Source organism: Taudactylus pleione, unplaced genomic scaffold (assembly GCF_031769625.1).
Source record: "Taudactylus pleione unplaced genomic scaffold, aTauple2 ptg001137l, whole genome shotgun sequence".
Classification (NCBI taxonomy): domain Eukaryota; kingdom Metazoa; phylum Chordata; class Amphibia; order Anura; family Myobatrachidae; genus Taudactylus; species Taudactylus pleione.
The window spans coordinates 4,024,567-4,044,582 of NW_028285538.1; the positions used below are offsets into that span (position 1 = coordinate 4,024,567).

At 42.3% G+C, this 20,016-nt stretch overlaps 1 protein-coding gene across 2 annotated transcripts in view; it reads left to right on the plus strand.

Annotated features, from left to right (window-relative positions):
* Positions 1-19,722, plus strand: part of LOC148453526 (protein mono-ADP-ribosyltransferase PARP15-like) — a 169,003-nt gene extending 149,281 nt beyond the window's left edge. For both annotated transcript variants that reach the window (XM_088461993.1, XM_088461994.1), the window contains exon 13: positions 17,803-19,722. In XM_088461993.1, the coding sequence (XP_088318119.1) occupies positions 17,803-18,098 (296 nt within the window). In that variant the 3' untranslated portion in view covers positions 18,099-19,722. The remainder of the gene's footprint in view (positions 1-17,802) is intronic.
* Positions 19,723-20,016: the final 294 nt, after the last annotated feature.

Sequence of the window (20,016 nt, forward strand, 5' to 3'; positions counted from 1 at the left end):
AGACCAACATACCCCAACCATTTGACAGTAGCAAAATCAAGAAGAAATCTTTCTATTTTTCCTGATAGCAAAAACTGTCTCCCAGTGCTAGTCTATCAAGATTTAGGGCCTGATTCAGAGCCGTTCGCAATTAGCGCTCACTCGTTCAGAAAAAGGGGGTGGCTATTCAAATGAACCGTTCGCTCTTTGCAGTCTGTTGATGCCTCCATGTCTGAACGAGCGAACAAAACCTGCGGCCGCTATTTTGTAAAAAACGCCCCCTGGCCGCTCGCATCATACGTCATGTCCGCTATTTAATAGATTAATCGAGTACATCGAACAGCGTATGAACTGCTTGCTATTCTTGTGGCTGGTTTTTCCTACCACTATATTGCGAGCAGTTTTGACTATAAAACAACCAGGTGACGTGGTCAATGATGCTGCTGTTTAAATTATGCACACCCATAAAATGCCCGTTTTGACCTTTAAGCATGCCTGCGTACTTAATTCCACTCCCCGTTTTCAAGCACCTTCCCCTGTTACCACCCACATACACCTCCTCCTGTCACTCAAAGTAGCAGGCATTCGCTATATAGCGAACAAACGATTTCTTGCCTCACTGACTGGTTCGCGCATGCGTATTAAAATCTGTACGCATGCGCAGATGTGAAAATATCGCTCCGAATGAGCGAACGGCTGCTTACGAGCGGCTCTGAATCAGGCCCTTAGTGTCCAAGGATTTGGATCATCTGTTTTTGCATAAAAAACCATATCCTGACAATATTAGCCAAGGAGAAAGAGCTGCTTTACGTGAGATATCTGAGTGGCATGATGTAATAGTCAAGCACTCCGATAAGGGGGGAAATGTGGTTTTGTGGCCACAAGACGAGCATCTTGAAGAGTTGGAAAAGCAACTTAGCAACACGTCATGTTACAGAAGAATGATTTTTAATCCTACACAGACCTATTTAAAACAATATAATACTCTGATTCATACTGCATTTTATAATGCTGTGATAAGCAAAAAGGATTACGAATTTCTAAAGACCGAGAAACCTAAGACTCCAACCCTGTACCTTCTCCCCAAGGTACATAAGAATGAATTGAAACTGCCAGGAAGACCAATTGTTTCAGGGGTGGGTAGTCTGATGGAGAGAGGCAGCATTTATGTAGACCAATATCTGTGCAAGCACGTCATCTCGCTTCCATCCTATACCCGTGACACCATGGACGTATTGACCAAATTACAGAATTTAACTGTCAATCCAGGTGTTTGGTTAGTATCTTGCGATGTTAAGAGCTTATATATGAGCATTGACCATGAAAGGGGTATTAAGGCATCTGAATACTTCCTGAATATGGAAGCATGCTGTGATCACAATGAATTCTTGATCCAGCTTTTGGAATTCGTCTTAACAAAGAATTTTTTCACTTGCAATGAATCCCACTACCTCCAGGTTAGAGGGACAGCAATGGGGACAGCTTGTGCCCCCACTTATGCTAACCTCTACCTGGGGTGGTGAGAGAAGGAGGTGGTCTTTCATGAGTCTTTGGAGATGTATATGGTTAATATTCTATTATATTTCCGATATATAGATGACATTCTGATTCTGTGTGAAGGTCATCTAGATGATATCACAAAATTCATCTCCATCCTGAATACATATGACCTCAATTTGAAATTGACATATGAGACCAGTCAGAGTATGATTATCTTTTTGGACTTGACGATACGCATTGATGATGAAGGTAACATCACCACAGATATTTTTAGAAAACCAACATCAACTAATAGTATTCTCCACTCAACAAGCTCACATCTCCCCACTACCATCAAAGCTGTACCAAAAGGCGAACTCTTATGGATTAAACAAAATTGTTCGGATTCAGATATCTTTAACAATAGACAAAAAGAATTGAGTAGGAGATTTGCCAATAGAGGATACAGCAACCGACTAATTAAAAAGACAATGCGGGAAATAGAAACATATCCTAGGGAGTCTCTGCTCAAACCCAAATTAAAACACAATAAAGAGGAACCTGTTAGGTTTGTTGGCACTTTTAATGCTCATAAGGAGAAGCATTAAGAACATTTTGCTAAAACACTGGCCAGTATTACAAACAGACCATGACTTGAAAAAAATGTTACCAACAAAAGTCCAAACAAGTTGGAGGAGGTCCCGGAATATTAGGGATCAATTGGTGCATAGCCATTTCTCTAAGACACAGAAGATTAAATCCATTAGAAGAGGTTTTTCATGTTTTTGACATTGCAAGGTCTGTAAATATATGGTGTCTAAACAATATTTTTATGATAAATATAACAACAAATGGTCCATATCTACTCCCATAACATGCACTACTGTTGGCACGGTTTATCATATGGAATGCCCATGCCATAAAATCTATATTGGGAAAACTTCAAGTCTGGAGATTGGAACACGTAGGCAATATTCGCAATGCCAATAAAGATCAGATGAAATTTAAGACTCTGACATCGGTGGCTAAGCACTTCCAGAGATTCCATAACAGTGATCCCACAGGTCTACAAGTCTTTGGTATGAGACATATTCAATTGGGAATCCGAAGCGGTGATTTAGACAAAGAACTTTTGAGTTTCGAAACAAAAATTATTTTTTTAATGAACAGTCGATATCCAGGGGGCCTTAATAAAGCTATAATGTTCCATTCTTATAATTTCATTCATCATACTTTATTCTAGAAATTAACTTTAGGTTCCATTATTTTCTCAGCTTGCTGGAATATTGAGATAGGTATTTTTAATATAATAGATGCTTTTGGATATTATATTGGGTAATATGAGATAGAGGACTATCTACATCCATCCATTTTGTCAGATGATTTTCAAATCATCACAACATATACTTATATTGTAATAGATAGGGAGGGGTGATATCTCTCAGGATATTATGGGAGAGAAAATTTACAAGGAGGGGTGATGGTATCTCTCCTAGTATTATAGGAGAGATAATCTACATTCCCCTTTATTAATAACAATTTCCTTTTTTGAATATTTAGATCACTAATCTTACTATTATTGTTAAATCTAGGATTTTAGGAATCTGTACACCTATCACATGTATATATATTTTTCTTTCACGGAGGTTATACTTTCCATATTATTTTAATTTTTTGTCATTATTATAAATTTTTACACTTATATTTTTATTCATCATTTGGTTCATGTTGATAATATTTTATTATTCACTTATTATCCCTCCTTCTTATATTATTCTTTTCATTTTTTAGGAGGCTTAGTCACATTCGCATTTTTGCCACATTTTTTCATCCTATGAGATGATCTTGTCTTTATATTGACACATCACTTATTCACATGGATTTTTTGTTTCTAATTATCATACTATATACAATATTTTGTTATTCTATATATTATTTTTTGCTGTTGCCATTGCTTAATAGGGTAGTGATTCTATATTAAATTAACAATTAGACTATTCACTTGGCAAATTATATATATATATATATATATGTGTGTGTGTATATTTAATATAAATTGGGTTTTATATTACCCCTTTTTACTTGTGAGATGGATTCTATGGTCACTGAGTATATTATTATAAATATTATTTCCTTTAGTATTATTATATTATGTTATATTTATTATTTTGCTCTAGGTTATCATTCTGACACTACTTATCTTTCTACAATAGTATCTGTATGTTCTTCTCCTTCAGGAGGAAATGAGATCAGATCATGTGATCGTGAGTCTTGTTTACAAATGGCATGAATGAGCTGTAGTATTAAGGGAGATCATGTGATCTCCGATGCAGCTTAGTACCTCTCCTTCTTATATAATATTATTATTTATAATTATTTTATTTATTTATAGGAGGCTTATTTATATTCACAGTTTTGTCACATTTTTTCATCCTATGAGATGATCTTATATTGATATATCACTTATCCACATGGACGTTTTGATTCTAATTATTATAGTATTATATACAATATTCTGTTATTCTATATATTATTTTTTGTTGTTGCCATTGGTTAATTGGGTAGTGACTATATATTAAATCAACAATTAGATTATTCACTTGGCAAGTTATTTGTATATATATATACTGTATATATATACTCTATATATATGTGTATATATATATATATATATATTTATATATGTGTGTATATTTAGATTTGATATAATTGGGGTTTTATTACCTCTTTTTATTTGTGAGATGGATTTTTTTCATGATACTTTGGTCACCTAGTTTATTATTTTATAATTGTTTCCATCAGTATTATTACATTATTTTAGGTTATATGTATTATTTTGCTCTAGTTTATCATTCTGACACTATTTATTTTGTTATAATAGTATTTGTATGTTCTTCTCCTTCTTTAGGAGGAGATGAGATACGATCATGTGATCTGGAGTTTTGTTTACAAATGGCATGAATAAGCTGTAGTATTAGGGTAGATCATGTGATCTCTGATGCAGCTAGCTGGAATTATGGCTCCTATTGGCTGCCACATGCATGTGACCTGGAGAAGCATTTTGATTGCTCGCCTATATCTGTTAAATATGCACCTGAGGGGGACAATCTGGTTCAGCCTTGATAAAGCTGTTTACAGAGTGAAACGTGCACATTGGCGTTTCAAGTGGGTCCACCACATGGTCCCATGAATATATATATATATCATGCATGTACTAGTTTAGAACTGATAATACTATCAATATATGGTGTGGTAATAATGCTACTTGAGTAGGGATGATGTTAACATTGCAGTAACATTTATTAGCAGCACAGCTTAAAGTGATTTGAGAGCTTCATATGAATTGATCAGTCAGAATAAAACTGACACTATACGGCAGCATTAGTGTGACGCTATTCTATACTCACAAACCAATGTATATTATATTAAGTGAATAAATTGTGACACATGAGACAGCTATATATGTGACTTATAGAAGTGTGATTTACCTCACAGATTGATTATTACCTTTGCTCATAAATACTAAGTAACAACAATAATAATAAAATCTACCAGAATAACATATAGATAATTACTATCTATCTGTGATTGTCTGAGCTGTGATAATAATGTTATCTGATTAGGGATGATGTTAAGTGAATACATTGCAACCTTGCAACAACACTATTTATGCCAGTACAGTTTAAAGTGATTAGTGAGCTTCATATGAATTGATCAGTCAGAATAAAACTGATATTATACAGCAGTATTAGTGTGACGCTATTCTATGCTCACAAACCAACAGCAAAAGATAATAAGTATTGTGATGTGATTGTCTGACCTTTAAAGGATTGAACCAGCAGTTATGCCTTGTATTAAAGGAGGACATTATTGCTAAAGTCTTCACAAGCCACTCAAGTAGATGTGATATTATTACCACCAATATTAGTGAATTCCTTTATTAATTTAGCTTCATGACCAACAAGGAGCATTTATATGTATGTTATTAGATATATTGAATATACATATTTCATATAATTTTGCTCCGATTCAACATAGTACATTGCTTTCATAATACTGGGAAAACACAAAGAATTCTGCGCTCCAATACTAACACAGAAATACTGTTACTATTTTAATAATTTATTGGCAATAAATCATGCATAGAAAAAATAATAAACAATATATAAATAAAAACATAGAAATACATTAAATAACAATTAGAAAAAGTACCATAGGTCTAATGACATATATATCTATCCAGTCAGTGAAACGAGTACTCTTAAGAATAAACAATAAAATTCACAACAATGCAACCAACACAGAGAGTTGATCAGGCTCTCTATAGAATGCGAGTTGTAACAATAAAAAGTAGATAATTGCATAAGGAACCACTATAACAAGGCTCATGTAGCTAATGGTAGTGAATATTCCATATAATGGTTAAATGGTATCCATATAGCTACTAATGTTGCAATTAGCTCAATAGTGGTTCTTTTTAGGATTCTCTCTGCAAATAAACAAAGGGCCAGCTCTCCTTTAGAATAATATCTCAAATGTGCTGATAATTGGCACGTCACCACTGATTGTCAATCACACAGGTTTAAATAGCTGGATATTTGTTCTCAAACATCCTTTTAGCCTATCAGATGTAAAGTCCCATATATATGTAGAGGCTAATGCACAAGGATGAAAAATAGGCAGTCACTAACAACCTATATAGGTTGATATACCTGTGGTGGTAATCCGGGCACTATACAGGAGTATAATAGCGGGGAGAATGCCGTGGGTCAGGCAGCTCCTATGCCCTCGGCATCTGTGATGGTAATCCGGACGCTATGCAGGAAGGATGGTAGCGGGGAGAAACGCTGTGGATCAGGTGACTCCTGTGTCCTCAACACCTTCCGCAGTGTGACCAGGACAACCATGATCGGCGCTCACTGGTATCAGCGCTGGAATTCCAATCGGCTCCTGTCTCCACAGTAGTATAGCCGCGTGGTTCTGCAATGAGGAGTAATTGCTGTTTTATCACCTGCCAGGTTGCTGGATACTGCCGAGGGAAAAACGGCTGGACGCTGGAGCAGAGAGAAGCTTTAGTATTCCAAGGAGGAAGCAGCAATGCATTTTAGCTATTCCTATAGCCTTTTTCAAGCTATAGGAATAGCCAAAACGCGTTGCCGCTTCCTTGACAAAGGGGCGTTACGGCCCCGAAACATTGGATGTTTATGAATAGATTTTACTAACTACTGCAATTCCCGGAGTGCCGCTGTTTTCTTAGACAAAAAACCTTACGGTTTCACATGTCCCATTAAGCTTTTTAGACATGATGTGAAGTTTCACAAAACCTACTGAATTTGTGCCACTCAAACTAAAAAAAAGCAATGAAATTCTGATCATTAAGGTGGACGCCTTAATAGGCATGTTCCTTGCGCAATACAGATATGGTATGCCATGACACCATGTGGTTAAATGCAGATTCAGCACTCTCACAGAGTGAGATTGCTGTTACTCACAAAATGGTGGAGCTGCTAATTCACAGAATTGTGTGCTCATTGGAATACACTCATGCAGTCTATGCAACACATCCCACTGTGTGCCCACAATCTATCCATTCATTCACCACGACAATCCGACTGGGTTCCAACATCCTTCTCATTCCACACATCTATCTCATTCAGAATACACTTTCAGCTCCCTAATTTCTAAAACTACTATAATATACTCTGTCTATGCATGTACATTATCTTCACGTCCATGCTGCTATAACTTCCCCAATCCCTACAGCTGTGTGGTCTCCTAACTGTGCTAGTTCTTTATTCTGCACCAATCTGTCTTTCATATCTGCGCCGCCCTGTCTTCCTGCATCCGTGCAACTCTGTTTCCTTCCATCTGCACCACCAACTTCCCCCCAGCAACACCACTCTGTCTTCCCCTCATCTGTGCCACTCTTTCTTCCTCCATCTGCACCACTCTGCCCCCCCAACCATGGCACTCTATCTTCCCCCCCATCCACACCAATCTGTCTTCCACAATCTCTACTGATATGTGTTCTCCCATTGTGCTAGTCTGTATTCCCTCATCCGTACCAATTTGTCTTTACCCATCTGCACTGCTCTGTCTTCCCACATCCATGCCACTCAGTACCCCCATCCATGTCGCTCTGTTCTCCCAAACAGTGCCACATCCGCCCCACTGTTTTCCACCCGTCTGCATCACATTATACCCCCATCTGCACCACTGTTTTCCACCCATCTGCATCATTTTGTCTCCTGCCCATCAGTGCTGCTTAATCTTCTCTCCCTCTACATGCCTATGTGTCCCCATCCACAACGCTCTGTCTCTTCCACTCCACTCTTATCCCATCTGTGCAGCTTTGCTCAGACATCAGTTGCATAGACTGCATGTGTGTATTCCAATGAGAACACAATTCTGTGAATTAACAGCTCCACCATGTTGTGAGTGTCAGCAATCTCATTTTGTGAGAGTACTGAATCTGCAGTTAACCACATGGTGTGATGGCATACCATATCTGTATTGCGCAAGGAACACGTCCATTAAAGCATCAGCCTTAATTATTGGAATTCCATTGCTTTTTTTAGTTTGAGTGGCACAAATTCAGTAGGTTTTGTGAAATTTATCACTCTCCAATGTATCACTTTCCAGAGCTTAATACATCTTCCCCAGTGTATCAATCACACATAAGCAAGTGCTCCCCATCTCACACCAAGCCACTTATCTGGTATCTGATGCTAATGTAGGAAGGCTGCCATGGCTATAGAGAGGAGGAGTGAATAGGAGGAGACATGGGTTCTGGGAGGAGTCAGGAGAGGTCAGAGTGGGATAAAGAAGGGAGCAGGAGAGGATGGGCCATACTGTAAAGGAGCTCAGGTCATTGGTGTCTGGTCCCAAGGGAGGGGCCAGCCAAATTAAAGTCCGGACAGCAGCTTTGCACTAGTGTAGATCAGACAAGGATCTGCTGCATGTGACTCAGAAGAACTAGACAGCCCTGCCCCCAAAATGCTGCATCTATGGCCACACACTTGGAGTGGTCATGAGTATACTATACATGTCTTCCAGCTGCACTCTCTGCACAAGCACAGTGCACCTGCATCACACAGACGGCAACAATGGACTGGCCCGGGGTAAGATGGCAGGCTGCCTTTGGTGAGACTACAGGTCCCAGCAAGCCAGCCCTGTGGCACTCGTACAACCACATGTGTCAGAAGTCCACTGACACCTTTACCCCCACTGTAAAAAAATATATAAAAAAGGCAAGACAACAGAAGAATTTATGCCTTTATTATACATTCACGTACACTCACACTTTTAGGGGTATATTTACTAAAGTAGGTTACAGGTTGCAGGCCTGTTACAAGGTTGCATAGGTTTTCATTTCAAAGTGTTTTTTTCTAAGTGGTATTACATGTATAGCATAACTTAAAGCATTAGACAGGAGTTAAACAGGAGGAACACAGGTGGACAACATTTTAAAAGAACTCTCTATAATTTGGAAAAGAATTAAAAGGATCTACTAAGCTTCCAGATACCTTGCAACTCAGCTACCTGCTTTCTGTAGTGCAGGGCAAACAATATGGGGTGTACACACTAAAAGATGTCTTTGAAAGATATCTTTCAGTAAAGTCATCCTGCCATATCTCTGAACAGGCAATTCTTGATGATATGGTCCAAATTGGCTTGCATGTACACATGACCAAAGATATCGTTATCGTCCAGCGTGAGCGCTCATTGTTGGTCTTTCACTGCATACACACTGAACGATATGAATGATACATCGTTGAACGATATCGGTATTGTTCATGTCGTTCAAAGATATCGTCTCGTATGCCCCTTTAGGGTTAAATTTATTAAGCTCAACAGACATCGAATGGAGCAAGTTCAGCCGGTAAATGCATATTCAGAATTAACTAAAGGCTAAACTCTGCCAACTTTGCTCCATTTCATGTCTAAAACTCTGCTGACAATATCTGTAACTCGGCCGGTAACATGTTTTCGGACACATAGACCATCGGTACAACTTTTGCAGCCTTTTGCCATTGACATCAATAGGACCTGGAAATTTACTAAGGCTTCATATTTGTTTTAACGGCTGAAATATAGTACAAATCAGCCGCAAATGACACAAAAAAGAACCCAAATAGAAATCTCAAATACAACACCTTTTACCATTCGAGTTTCACTTCTGAACCTTCACAGATGCATGCACAGATCAGGGAGATCTGTGATACATGCATAGTAGGGGTGTGCACCGGCCACTTTTCGTGTTTTGTGTTTTGGTTTTGGATCTGGATCTTTCTTCGTGTTTTGGATCTGGATTGGTTTTGCCAAAACCACCCTTCCGTGTTTTGGGTTCTGGGTTTTGTGTTTTGGATCTGTATTTTTTTGAAAAAAAGCATAAAAACAGCTAAAATCACAGAATTTGTAGGTTTTTCTGCTCCTATGCTATTATTAACCTCAATAACCTTAATTTCCACTCATTTCCAGTCTATTCTGAACACCTCACACCTCACAATAGTGTTTTTATGTCCAAAAGGTTGCACCGAGGTAGCTGGATGACTATGCTAAGCGACACGAGTGGGCGGCACAAACACGTGACCCATCTAGGAGTGACACTGCAGTGGCAGGCAGGATGGCAGTTAGAAAAACTAGGCCCCAAACTGTACATAATGCAAAGAAAAAAAGAGGTGCAAGATGGAATTGTCCTTGGGCCCTCCCACCCACCCTTATGTTGTATAAACAGGACATGCACACTTTAACAAATCAATCATTTCAGCGCCAGGGTCTGCCACACAACTGTGGCTGAAATGATTGGTTCGTTTGGGCCCCCACAAAACAAGCTGGCAATTAATGTGTCCCTGCACAAACTGGCTCTACGGAGGCAAGATGTCATCCTCATCCTCCTCATCCACCGATTCCTCACCCTCTTCAGTGTGTACATCCTCATCCTCACAAAGTATTAACTCGTCCCCACTTGAATCCACCACCACAGGTCCCTCTGTACCTTCTGGAGGCTGGTCTCCCTGGAAGAGCTGATAATTCATTTTGATGAACATCATCTTCTCCACATTCTGTGGAAGCAACCTCCTACGCCTTTCGCTGACAAGGTTCCCGGCTGCACTAAACACTCTTTCGGAGTACACACTGGAGGGGGGGCAACTCAGGTAAAATAGAGCCAGTTTGTACAGGGGCCTCCAAATTGCCTCTTTTTCCTGCCAGTACAGGTATGGACTGTCTGACATGCCTACTTGGATGCTGTCACCGATGTAATCCTCCACCATTCTGTCAATGGTGACAGTATCATATGCAGTGACAGTAGACATGTCAGAAATTGTTGCCAGGTCCTTCAGTCCGGACCAGATGTCCAAACTTGGTCCTGCCTGCCCTGCATCACCGCCAGCGGGTTGCTTAGGATACCTAAGTTTTTTCCTGGCAGCCCCAGTTGCGGGAGAAAATGAAGAAGGAGCCGTTGACGTGTCACGTTCCGCTTCAGCTGACAGAGTTGTTCACCAGCAGGTCTTTGCACCTCTGCAGGCTTGTGTCGGCCGGAAAGAGAGACACCACATAGGCTTTAAACCTAGGATCGAGCACGGTGGCCAAAATGTAGTGGTCTGATTTCAACAGATTGACCACCCTGGAATCCTGGCAAAGCGAATGAAGGGCTTCATCCACAAGTCCCACATGCCGAGCGGAATCGCTCCGTCTTAGCTCCTCCTTCACTTTCTCCAGCTGCTTCTGCAAAAGCCTGATGAGGGGAATGACCTGACTCAAGCTGGCAGTGTCTGAACTGACTTCACGTGTGGCAAGTTCGAAGGGCTGAAGAACCTTGCACAACACGGAAATCATTCTCCACTGCGCTTGAGTCAGGTGCATACCCCCTCCTTTGCCTATGTCATAGGTGGATGTATAGGCTTGTATGGCCTTTTGCTGCTCCTCCATCCTCTGAAGCATATAGAGGGTTGAGTTCCACCGCGTCACAACCTCTTGCTTCAGGTGATGGCGGGGCAGGTTCAAGAGTGTTTGCTGGCGCTCCAGTCTTCGGCACGCAGTCGCTGAATGGCGAAAGTGGCCAGAAATTTTTCGGGCCACCCAAAGCGTCTCCTGCACGCCCCTGTCGCTTTTCAGAAAATTCTGCACCACCAAGTTTATTGTGTGAGCAAAACATGGGACGTGCTGGAATTTGCCCAGATGTAATGCCCGCACAATATTGGTGGCGTTGTCAGATATCACAAATCCCCAGGAGAGTCTAAGTTGGGTAAGCCACTGGGCGATGATTTCCCTCAGTTTCTCTAAGAGGTTGTCGGCGGTGTGCCTCTTACTGAAACCAGTGATACACAGCGTAGCCTGCCTTGTAACGAGCTGGCGTTTCTGAGATGCTGCTACTGGTGACGCTGCTGCTGTTGCTGCGTAAGGTGATACATCTACCCAGTGGGCTGTCACAGTCATATAGTCCTTAGTCTGCCCTGTTCCACTTGTCCACATGTCCGTGGTTAAGTGGACATTGTGTACAACGGCATTTTTCAGGACACTGAGGACACTTTTTCTGACGTTTCTGTACAGTCTCGGTATCGCCTGCCTAGTGAAGTGGAATCTAGACGGGATTTGGAACCGGGGACACACTACCTCCATCAATTGTCTAAATCCCACTGCACTAATGGCGGATACCGGACGCACGTCTAACACCAACATAGCAGTCAAGGCCTCAGTTATACGTTTTGCTTCAGGATGACTGCTGTCGTACTTCATCCTCCTCGCTAAGGACTGTTGGAGGGTCAATTGTTTAGTAAAAGTAGTGGTGTTCCTACTTCCTCTCTGGGATGATGAACGACTCCCAGCAGCAGCAGCAACAGCAGCAGCGGCAGCAGTAGGCGTAGCAATGCAGGATCCTCCGGAGGAATCCCGATAGGAGAGTCAGTCATGCCAGTGATATGGCCTGCAGGACTACTTCCGATCCTGACTAAGGAGGAAATTGACGAGGAGGGAGTTGACGGTGTGGTTTGCAGGCGCTTGGATACAACAGGACAACGGGATTTAGGTGTCCCTGGACTGCTTACGGTCTGAGCCAAAGTTTCTGAACTTGACAGTAACTTTTTATGAACGCGCTGCAGGTGCCGTATAAGGGAGGATGTTCCTAGGTGGTTGACGTCCCTACCCCTACTTATTTCACCTTTACATATGGTACATATGGCAAGACAGTTGTTGTCCGGATTTGGATAGAAATATTGCCAGACCAAAGAGGTGGAATGTTTGGTCTTCTGCCCAGGCATGACCGTGATGGGCTTTTTCATCCCACGGACAACAACTGTCTCCCCCGGAGCCTGATTTAAACAAACCACATCACCATCAGAATCCTCCTCGCCAACTTCCTCCTCAGCGCCAGCTACACCAGTATCCTCATCCTGTTGTACTTCAACAGTGACATCTTCAATTTGCATATCAGCAAGTGGACTGTGGGTGCTCCTTTCAGCACTTGCAGGGGGCGTGCAAATGGTGGAAAGAGCCACCTCTTCCCGTCCAGTGCTGGGAAGGTCAGGCATCGCAACCACCACCACACTTGGACTCTCTTTGGGGATTTGTGATATCTTCTTAGAAAGCACAGTTCTTCGCTGTGCTTTTGCCAGCTTAACTCTTTTGATTTTTTTAGTGGGAGGAGTGCTTCCATCGTCATGTGAAGCTGAACCACTAGTCATGAACATACTAGGGATCGACCTTAGCCGTTCCTTGCCACTCCGTGTCGTAAATGGCATATTGGCAAGTTTACGTTTCTCTTCAGCTGATTTAAATGTCTTTTTCAAGGTCATTTTCCTGAACTTTGCCATTTGGGATTGTATGTGCCCTCTACTATGACATTGGGCATCGGCCTTGGCAGACGACGTTGATGGCATGTTATCGTCTATGTCATGACTAGTGGCAGCAGCTTCAGCACTAGGAGGAAGTGGTTCTTGATCTTTCTCTATTTTATTTTTATCGGAGAAAGTTTGGTCCTCCATTTATGTTATATCGATTTGATATATACGTGCGGCTAAACACAGAAAATAAATTTTTTTTTGGTTCGGACTGGAGTGTACTTTGTGGGTTACAGCACCCTTTAACGGTCAAGCCAGCCGGCCCTTTACTTATGACACAGGCGCACTCTTGGCACTACTTTGTTGATGCACGTGCGGCTACTGCGCACACAATTCACAAACACAGAAAATAATTTTTTTTTGGTTTGGACTGGAGTGTACTTTCGGGGGTTACAGCACCCTTTAACGGTCAAGCCAGCCGGCCCTTTACTTATGACACAGGCGCACGCTTGGCACTACTTTGTTGATGCACGTGCGGCTACTGCGCACACAATTCACAAACACAGAAAATAATTTTTTTTTAGGTTTGGACTGGAGTGTACTTTCGGGGGTTACAGCACCCTTAACGGTCAAGCCAGCCGGCCCTTTACTTATGACACAGGCGCACGCTTGGCACTACTTTGTTGATGCACGTGCGGCTACTGCGCACACAATTCACAAACACAGAAAATAATTTTTTTTTTGGTTTGGACTGGAGTGTACTTTCGGGGGTTACAGCACCCTTAACGGTCAAGCCAGCCGGCCCTTTACTTATGACACAGGCGCACGCTTGGCACTACTTTGTTGATGCACGTGCGGCTACTGCGCACACAATTCACAAACACAGAAAATAATTTTTTTTTTGGTTTGGACTGGAGTGTACTTTCGGGGGTTACAGCACCCTTAACGGTCAAGCCAGCCGGCCCTTTACTTATGACACAGGCGAACGCTTGACACTACTTTGTTGATGCACGTGCGGCTACTGCGCACACAATTCACAAACACAGAAAATAATTTTTTTTTGGTTTGGACTGGAGTGTACTTTCAGGGGTTACAGCACCCTTTAACGGTCAAGCCAGCCGGCCCTTTACTTATGACACAGGCGCACGCTTGGCACTACTTTGTTGATGCACGTGCGGCTACTGCGCACACAATTCACAAACACAGAAAATAATTTTTTTTTGGTTTGGACTGGAGTGTACTTTCGGGGGTTACAGCACCCTTTAACGGTCAAGCCAGCCGGCCCTTTACTTATGACACAGGGGCACTCTTGGCACTACTTTGTTGATGCACGTGCGGCTACTGCGCACACAATTCACAAACACAGAAAATAATTTTTTTTTAGGTTTGGACTGGAGTGTACTTTCGGGGGTTACAGCACCCTTAACGGTCAAGCCAGCCGGCCCTTTACTTATGACACAGGCGCACGCTTGGCACTACTTTGTTGATGCACGTGCGGCTACTGCGCACACAATTAACAAACACAGAAAATAATTTTTTTTTGGTTTGGACTGGAGTGTACTTTCGGGGGTTACAGCACCCTTTAACGGTCAAGCCAGCCGGCCCTTTACTTATGACACAGGCGCACGCTTGGCACTACTTTGTTGATGCACGTGCGGCTACTGCGCACACAATTCACAAACACAGAAAATAATTTTTTTTTAGGTTTGGACTGGAGTGTACTTTCGGGGGTTACAGCACCCTTAACGGTCAAGCCAGCCGGCCCTTTACTTATGACACAGGCGCACGCTTGGCACTACTTTGTTGATGCACGTGCGGCTACTGCGCACACAATTCACAAACACAGAAAATAATTTTTTTTTTGGTTTGGACTGGAGTGTACTTTCGGGGGTTACAGCACCCTTAACGGTCAAGCCAGCCGGCCCTTTACTTATGACACAGGCGCACGCTTGGCACTACTTTGTTGATGCACGTGCGGCTACTGCGCACACAATTCACAAACACAGAAAATATATTATTTTTTTAGCACTTGGGGGGAGCACCCCTGATGGACAGAGCACCCCCTGGACAACACTACAGCACCCCTTTAGGACTGGGACACTGCACAGGACTTTGGAACTGACTGCACAACACAGTCCAGCCAGCCCCTATGGACTTTGAAGTAGTGGACACAGCCCCTATTAACAACAGCAGCACAGCACAACACAGCCAGCCCCTATGGACTTTGAAGTAGTGGACAACAGCAGCACTACACTACACTACACTACACAGCACTAACTCCCACCCTCCCTCTTCACTGTCCACAGCCGAGTGAGAAAATGGCGCCGACGCGGGTACCTTATATAGGATCCAAAACCCGCGAGACTCGGAAGGCGGGATGATGACGTTTTGCCTCGATGTCAGATCCGAGTCAGGCGGGAAAAGTCGAGCCTGACTCGGATCGGACTCGGATCGGGGGGGCTCGGGGGGGTTCGGATTTCAGAAATCCGAACCCGCTCACCCCTAATGCATAGGTGTGTAAATAAATAAATACAGAAGCACAGACGGGGTCAGTGAGATCCATCTGTGCTACTGTGTTTGAAAAAATGTAAAACAATGGAAAAATTTAACCCCCCCCCCCCAAAGAACAACCAGCACAGGCTTTGAAGACCCAGTACTGGTTGTGCTAAAGACAAATGACATATGGGTCCCCTGTCTTTTGCACAAGCAGCACTGGGCTCTGATCCGGTCCTGGTTCTGGAAATACAAGGGAAAAAATGCGTAGAATTCCCCTGTAAATTCCAGAACCAGCACCAAACTTTTTGTAGAGGGGGGATAATGCCAAAGCTGGGAGAACCCTTTCACCGGGTCGCCCAGCCAAAGCATTACCCCTGACTGCTAGTCAGCCCCAGCTGGGGATCCATGGGAAGCTGGGGACCCCCCAATAAAGGGGTCTCCATCTCCAGGGAACCCCAGGCCTAGGCTGCTAGCCCGGGGCTATCCCCGTCACTGCTGGCCGGTGGGTGCCGGGTTGATAGTGTAGTGTGGTATAAAAATTAGATGAGTTAATATTGTCTTTTACTGTGAGACTACAGGTTCCAGCAAGCCTCCCATGCATGCTGGTAGTGCTTTGAGAACCGCAAAAGTAACCTTAAGTTAAACTTTTACTGACAATGGTGTGAGTTCTGTGTTTTTTTAATACTTCTTTTGCTACAGGTACCAGTGGGCCCATAATGCCCCACATGTTGATACTTGTGGTTATCGAAGTACCAACATTCAGGGAGGCATGCTGGGACCTGTACTTCCACAGCAAAAGACAACATTATCTCATCTATTTTTGCGGAACACACGCTGCAGTTAAAACAACTGTATTAGAAAGAATACAAGCAGCATGTCAGCAATGTTTCTGGACCACGTAGAGTCCTGTCCTCAGGCTGTTGCAAGTACAAAAAAATAGATAAAGCAATATCCCCACCAAACAAGTGAATGTTGCCCCGTAGACTGGAGGTGCACTTCTTCACTCTTTTGCTCCGGCAAGTGGGTCCCCCCTCCTCTGTGGCACCATCTTCTCAGTGATCTTCGGCAAGATGGAGCAAGTGCCAGAGCCTTCAAGGCGCCTTCTTTTCAAAGATATCACTGGGATGATGGCACTGCATAGGGAACTTGCCGGCAGGGCCGTAGAGAGCTGGACTGGCCCCATTACACTCCTCAGAAACAACTCATTTGCAGTGCGCCAATGAGGGGAGGAGGGGCTCTATGAGCCCCTCAGCCAGGGGCAAATCCAGAGGTGGGGGCGTGATCAGTGTGATCACTCTCCCCATCCCCGAAGAGGAAAGGAGACTGCTGCTGCTGCTCAGCAGTCTCCATGGTCCCACTGCATCCCAGTACACAGCAGCATGTTCTGAGCTGCTGACAAATAAGAGGGAGAGGGGGGCAGCATCGGATCCGGCCACAGGTAATTAGTACCCGCTTCCCCCCTCTTGGCGCTCCCGCTTGCCAGGACCAGTTAGACATGCACTGAGTGCAGGGTGCGCAGCGTGGGGCCCCCCTGGACCCAGAGGTCTGTGTCCACCACACTCTGCATCTGTTATAGTTATCTCTATGATATTTATCATTGGTGGCAATGAGGGCCTCACAAATTCCATATGGCCGCATGTCATGGACAGAAGTAATGATTTTCTTTACAGCTGTTTATCATGTATCTCCATGCAGAGACAAAGGCTCCTTCCCTGTGAAGATTAAAAAGTAAAGTGAAAGCTTTAGTTAGATTCAAGAAACTAATAGACATCATCCTAGCAAAAAATAAAATATAATTGTAAACTCCAATAAATAAACCTACAGTACTATAGTTTGTTGCATCTGGGGTCAAATTGCCAGTATGGAGGGAGTCAGGAAAATGTTGTTTCTCCGGTAAAGACAAATATATGTGTATGTGTTTGTGTATTAAACCTACTATAAACAACAACAACAAAAACAATATCAATACATTTAAGTATTATAGTAATATAAATACATGGTAATGTTATCATATATTACTCTGTAGTGCTTTTGTTACAGAATGTAAATGTTGTCCTTGCATTAATAGGCACAGCATATGGATATGGAACGTACTTCGCTGTAAAGTCAAATTACTCCTGTGGAGACCGATATTCTGTTCCTGACGGTAATGGAAACAAGTACGTCTACCAGGCTGCAGTGATAACTGGGAGGTACTGTAAGGGAAGCTCTACCTACAAAGAACCTCCGTATATCAACAATGATCGCAGCGGAGACCGCTATGATTCTGTCACAGACGACATTAAAGATCCATCAATTTTTGTGGTGTTTCATGATGACTATGCGTATCCTGAATATCTGATCACTTTCAAGCCAAAAAAGTAGACTATGATAACATTATGCTGCATTTCCTGTAAACATATAGATATCTTTCAAATACTGTATACAACTATTAAGCAAATTAATAAGTTAGTTTGTAATCTTTTAGGTCTCATTATTAAAATTTTACTTTTGTTAGGTTTTATATTAAAAAAATATGCAGTTATCAAACACAAAAATCTAGGGATAAAGGGCCTGATTCAGATGAGGACGGTGTTGCACAGCCCCAAGGAAGCGACTGTGCAATACCGTTTAACTAGTATGCAAATGCAGCAGGAGGTGTGTGTAGGAAATAGACACCTCCTGCATACATCTTCGATCCGAGTGCAGCGTCTGTAGATGCTTCCTCGAATCACCATCGCAACTATCGGTTGCGATAATTGCTGCTTTGACCAGGCTGTGTAAGATGAAGCTGAGAGGCCAGGAAATCTGTGTCCTATGGCGTATACCCTGGCCACAGCACTTCCAGGAAATGGGGGCAACACTACGCCGTTTCTAGGACCACTGCCCAGTACCACCCTCTCCCTGCCCTCAAGGCTCAGAGGGCACTGTGACTGTGATCACATGACCCGTTCCGCACATGCACAGGACAGGTCCTGCGCAGACGTCCCACCATAGGATATGTACATAAACCATCAGGTTTACGTACTTATCTGAATGAGGCCCAAAGTCCTAAGATAAGTAATTGAGGTTGAAAGAATCCTTAAATATTGATAATCGTAATATAAATATCAGATTAGACATTCAGCAATATGTGGTTGAAGTAATCTGTTAGTAAGATAGGGTGAAATTAGGTAGAGAAAATAAAGAATAGAAAAATAGAGTAGAACACTCACATTAAAATAATATTACCAGCACCGCAGTAATCTTAGGAGATATATATCAGTATTTCTAGAACATATTATATCAAAATTGTGAACCGCAAACATTGAGCCTGATCTAAAGTTGGCATTGCCCACCAGATCCAAGACCCGAAATGTAGTACATATCAGGGCTTGGTGCTTGGTGCTTATGAGAAATGCAGTCAAACCCCCAAATACAGCATTTTCAGGGGTTTGACCGCATTTCTGACATTGATGCATCCCGTTCTAACACATATAAATCATTAAGTAATAAAAAATATTTTACATAATATTTATATTGTAATATTATGTTAAGGCAAATACAGTAGGGTCTGAGGTTTTTAGGAATACAAATTTTAGATAGTCCATGTGATTATTTTCTGCATTGAAGTTCAATGTTTCTAACAGTTGCCCAGCATTCTCAAAGGCCACACAGCATAATTGTGAACATAAGAATAACATTAGCTTTTATTATGTAATGGTTTCTACTTCTTCACAAAACTTATAAAGCTGTTTGTGTTATATACGGTTTCACATTGACAATAGTTTTTGTCAAAGGTATCTTTAGGCCCACTAATGGGAGGATTATTAAAAATGGGTCCGTGTGCACCCTAAACCCTGTACCCATTATAGATGTGCCACTGGTTAGCACAAAAGAGGGTTATTATTTATCCTTTCTGCTGCTGTGTATTCTCTGTGGAAATATCTTTAAGTTTTATTGTGAATTTGCATCTTTATTGTGAATTTACATATTTTTCTATGGACCACTGCTTTTTCTATATTTACAAATAAACTGCCTGCTGTCAGGGAAATATTGGAGTCACTTCATTTATTTAATGGAGTCTTTATTTGTGTCATGCTACCTTGGTACCCTATGGCTATTTGGCCCTGACTAATCAGTGGCAAGTGTGCGTAGGGGTAACTGATAAAGGCTCCCACACCAAGTCAGTGTTTACAGGACTACCTTTAGCCCCTCACCCACATTCGGTACCATAGAACATAACTCACACCTAGGCAAATACCCAGTGATATAATATTTAAGTTTCCATAATAAAAGAAAACAGTCAATCAGTAGATGTGAA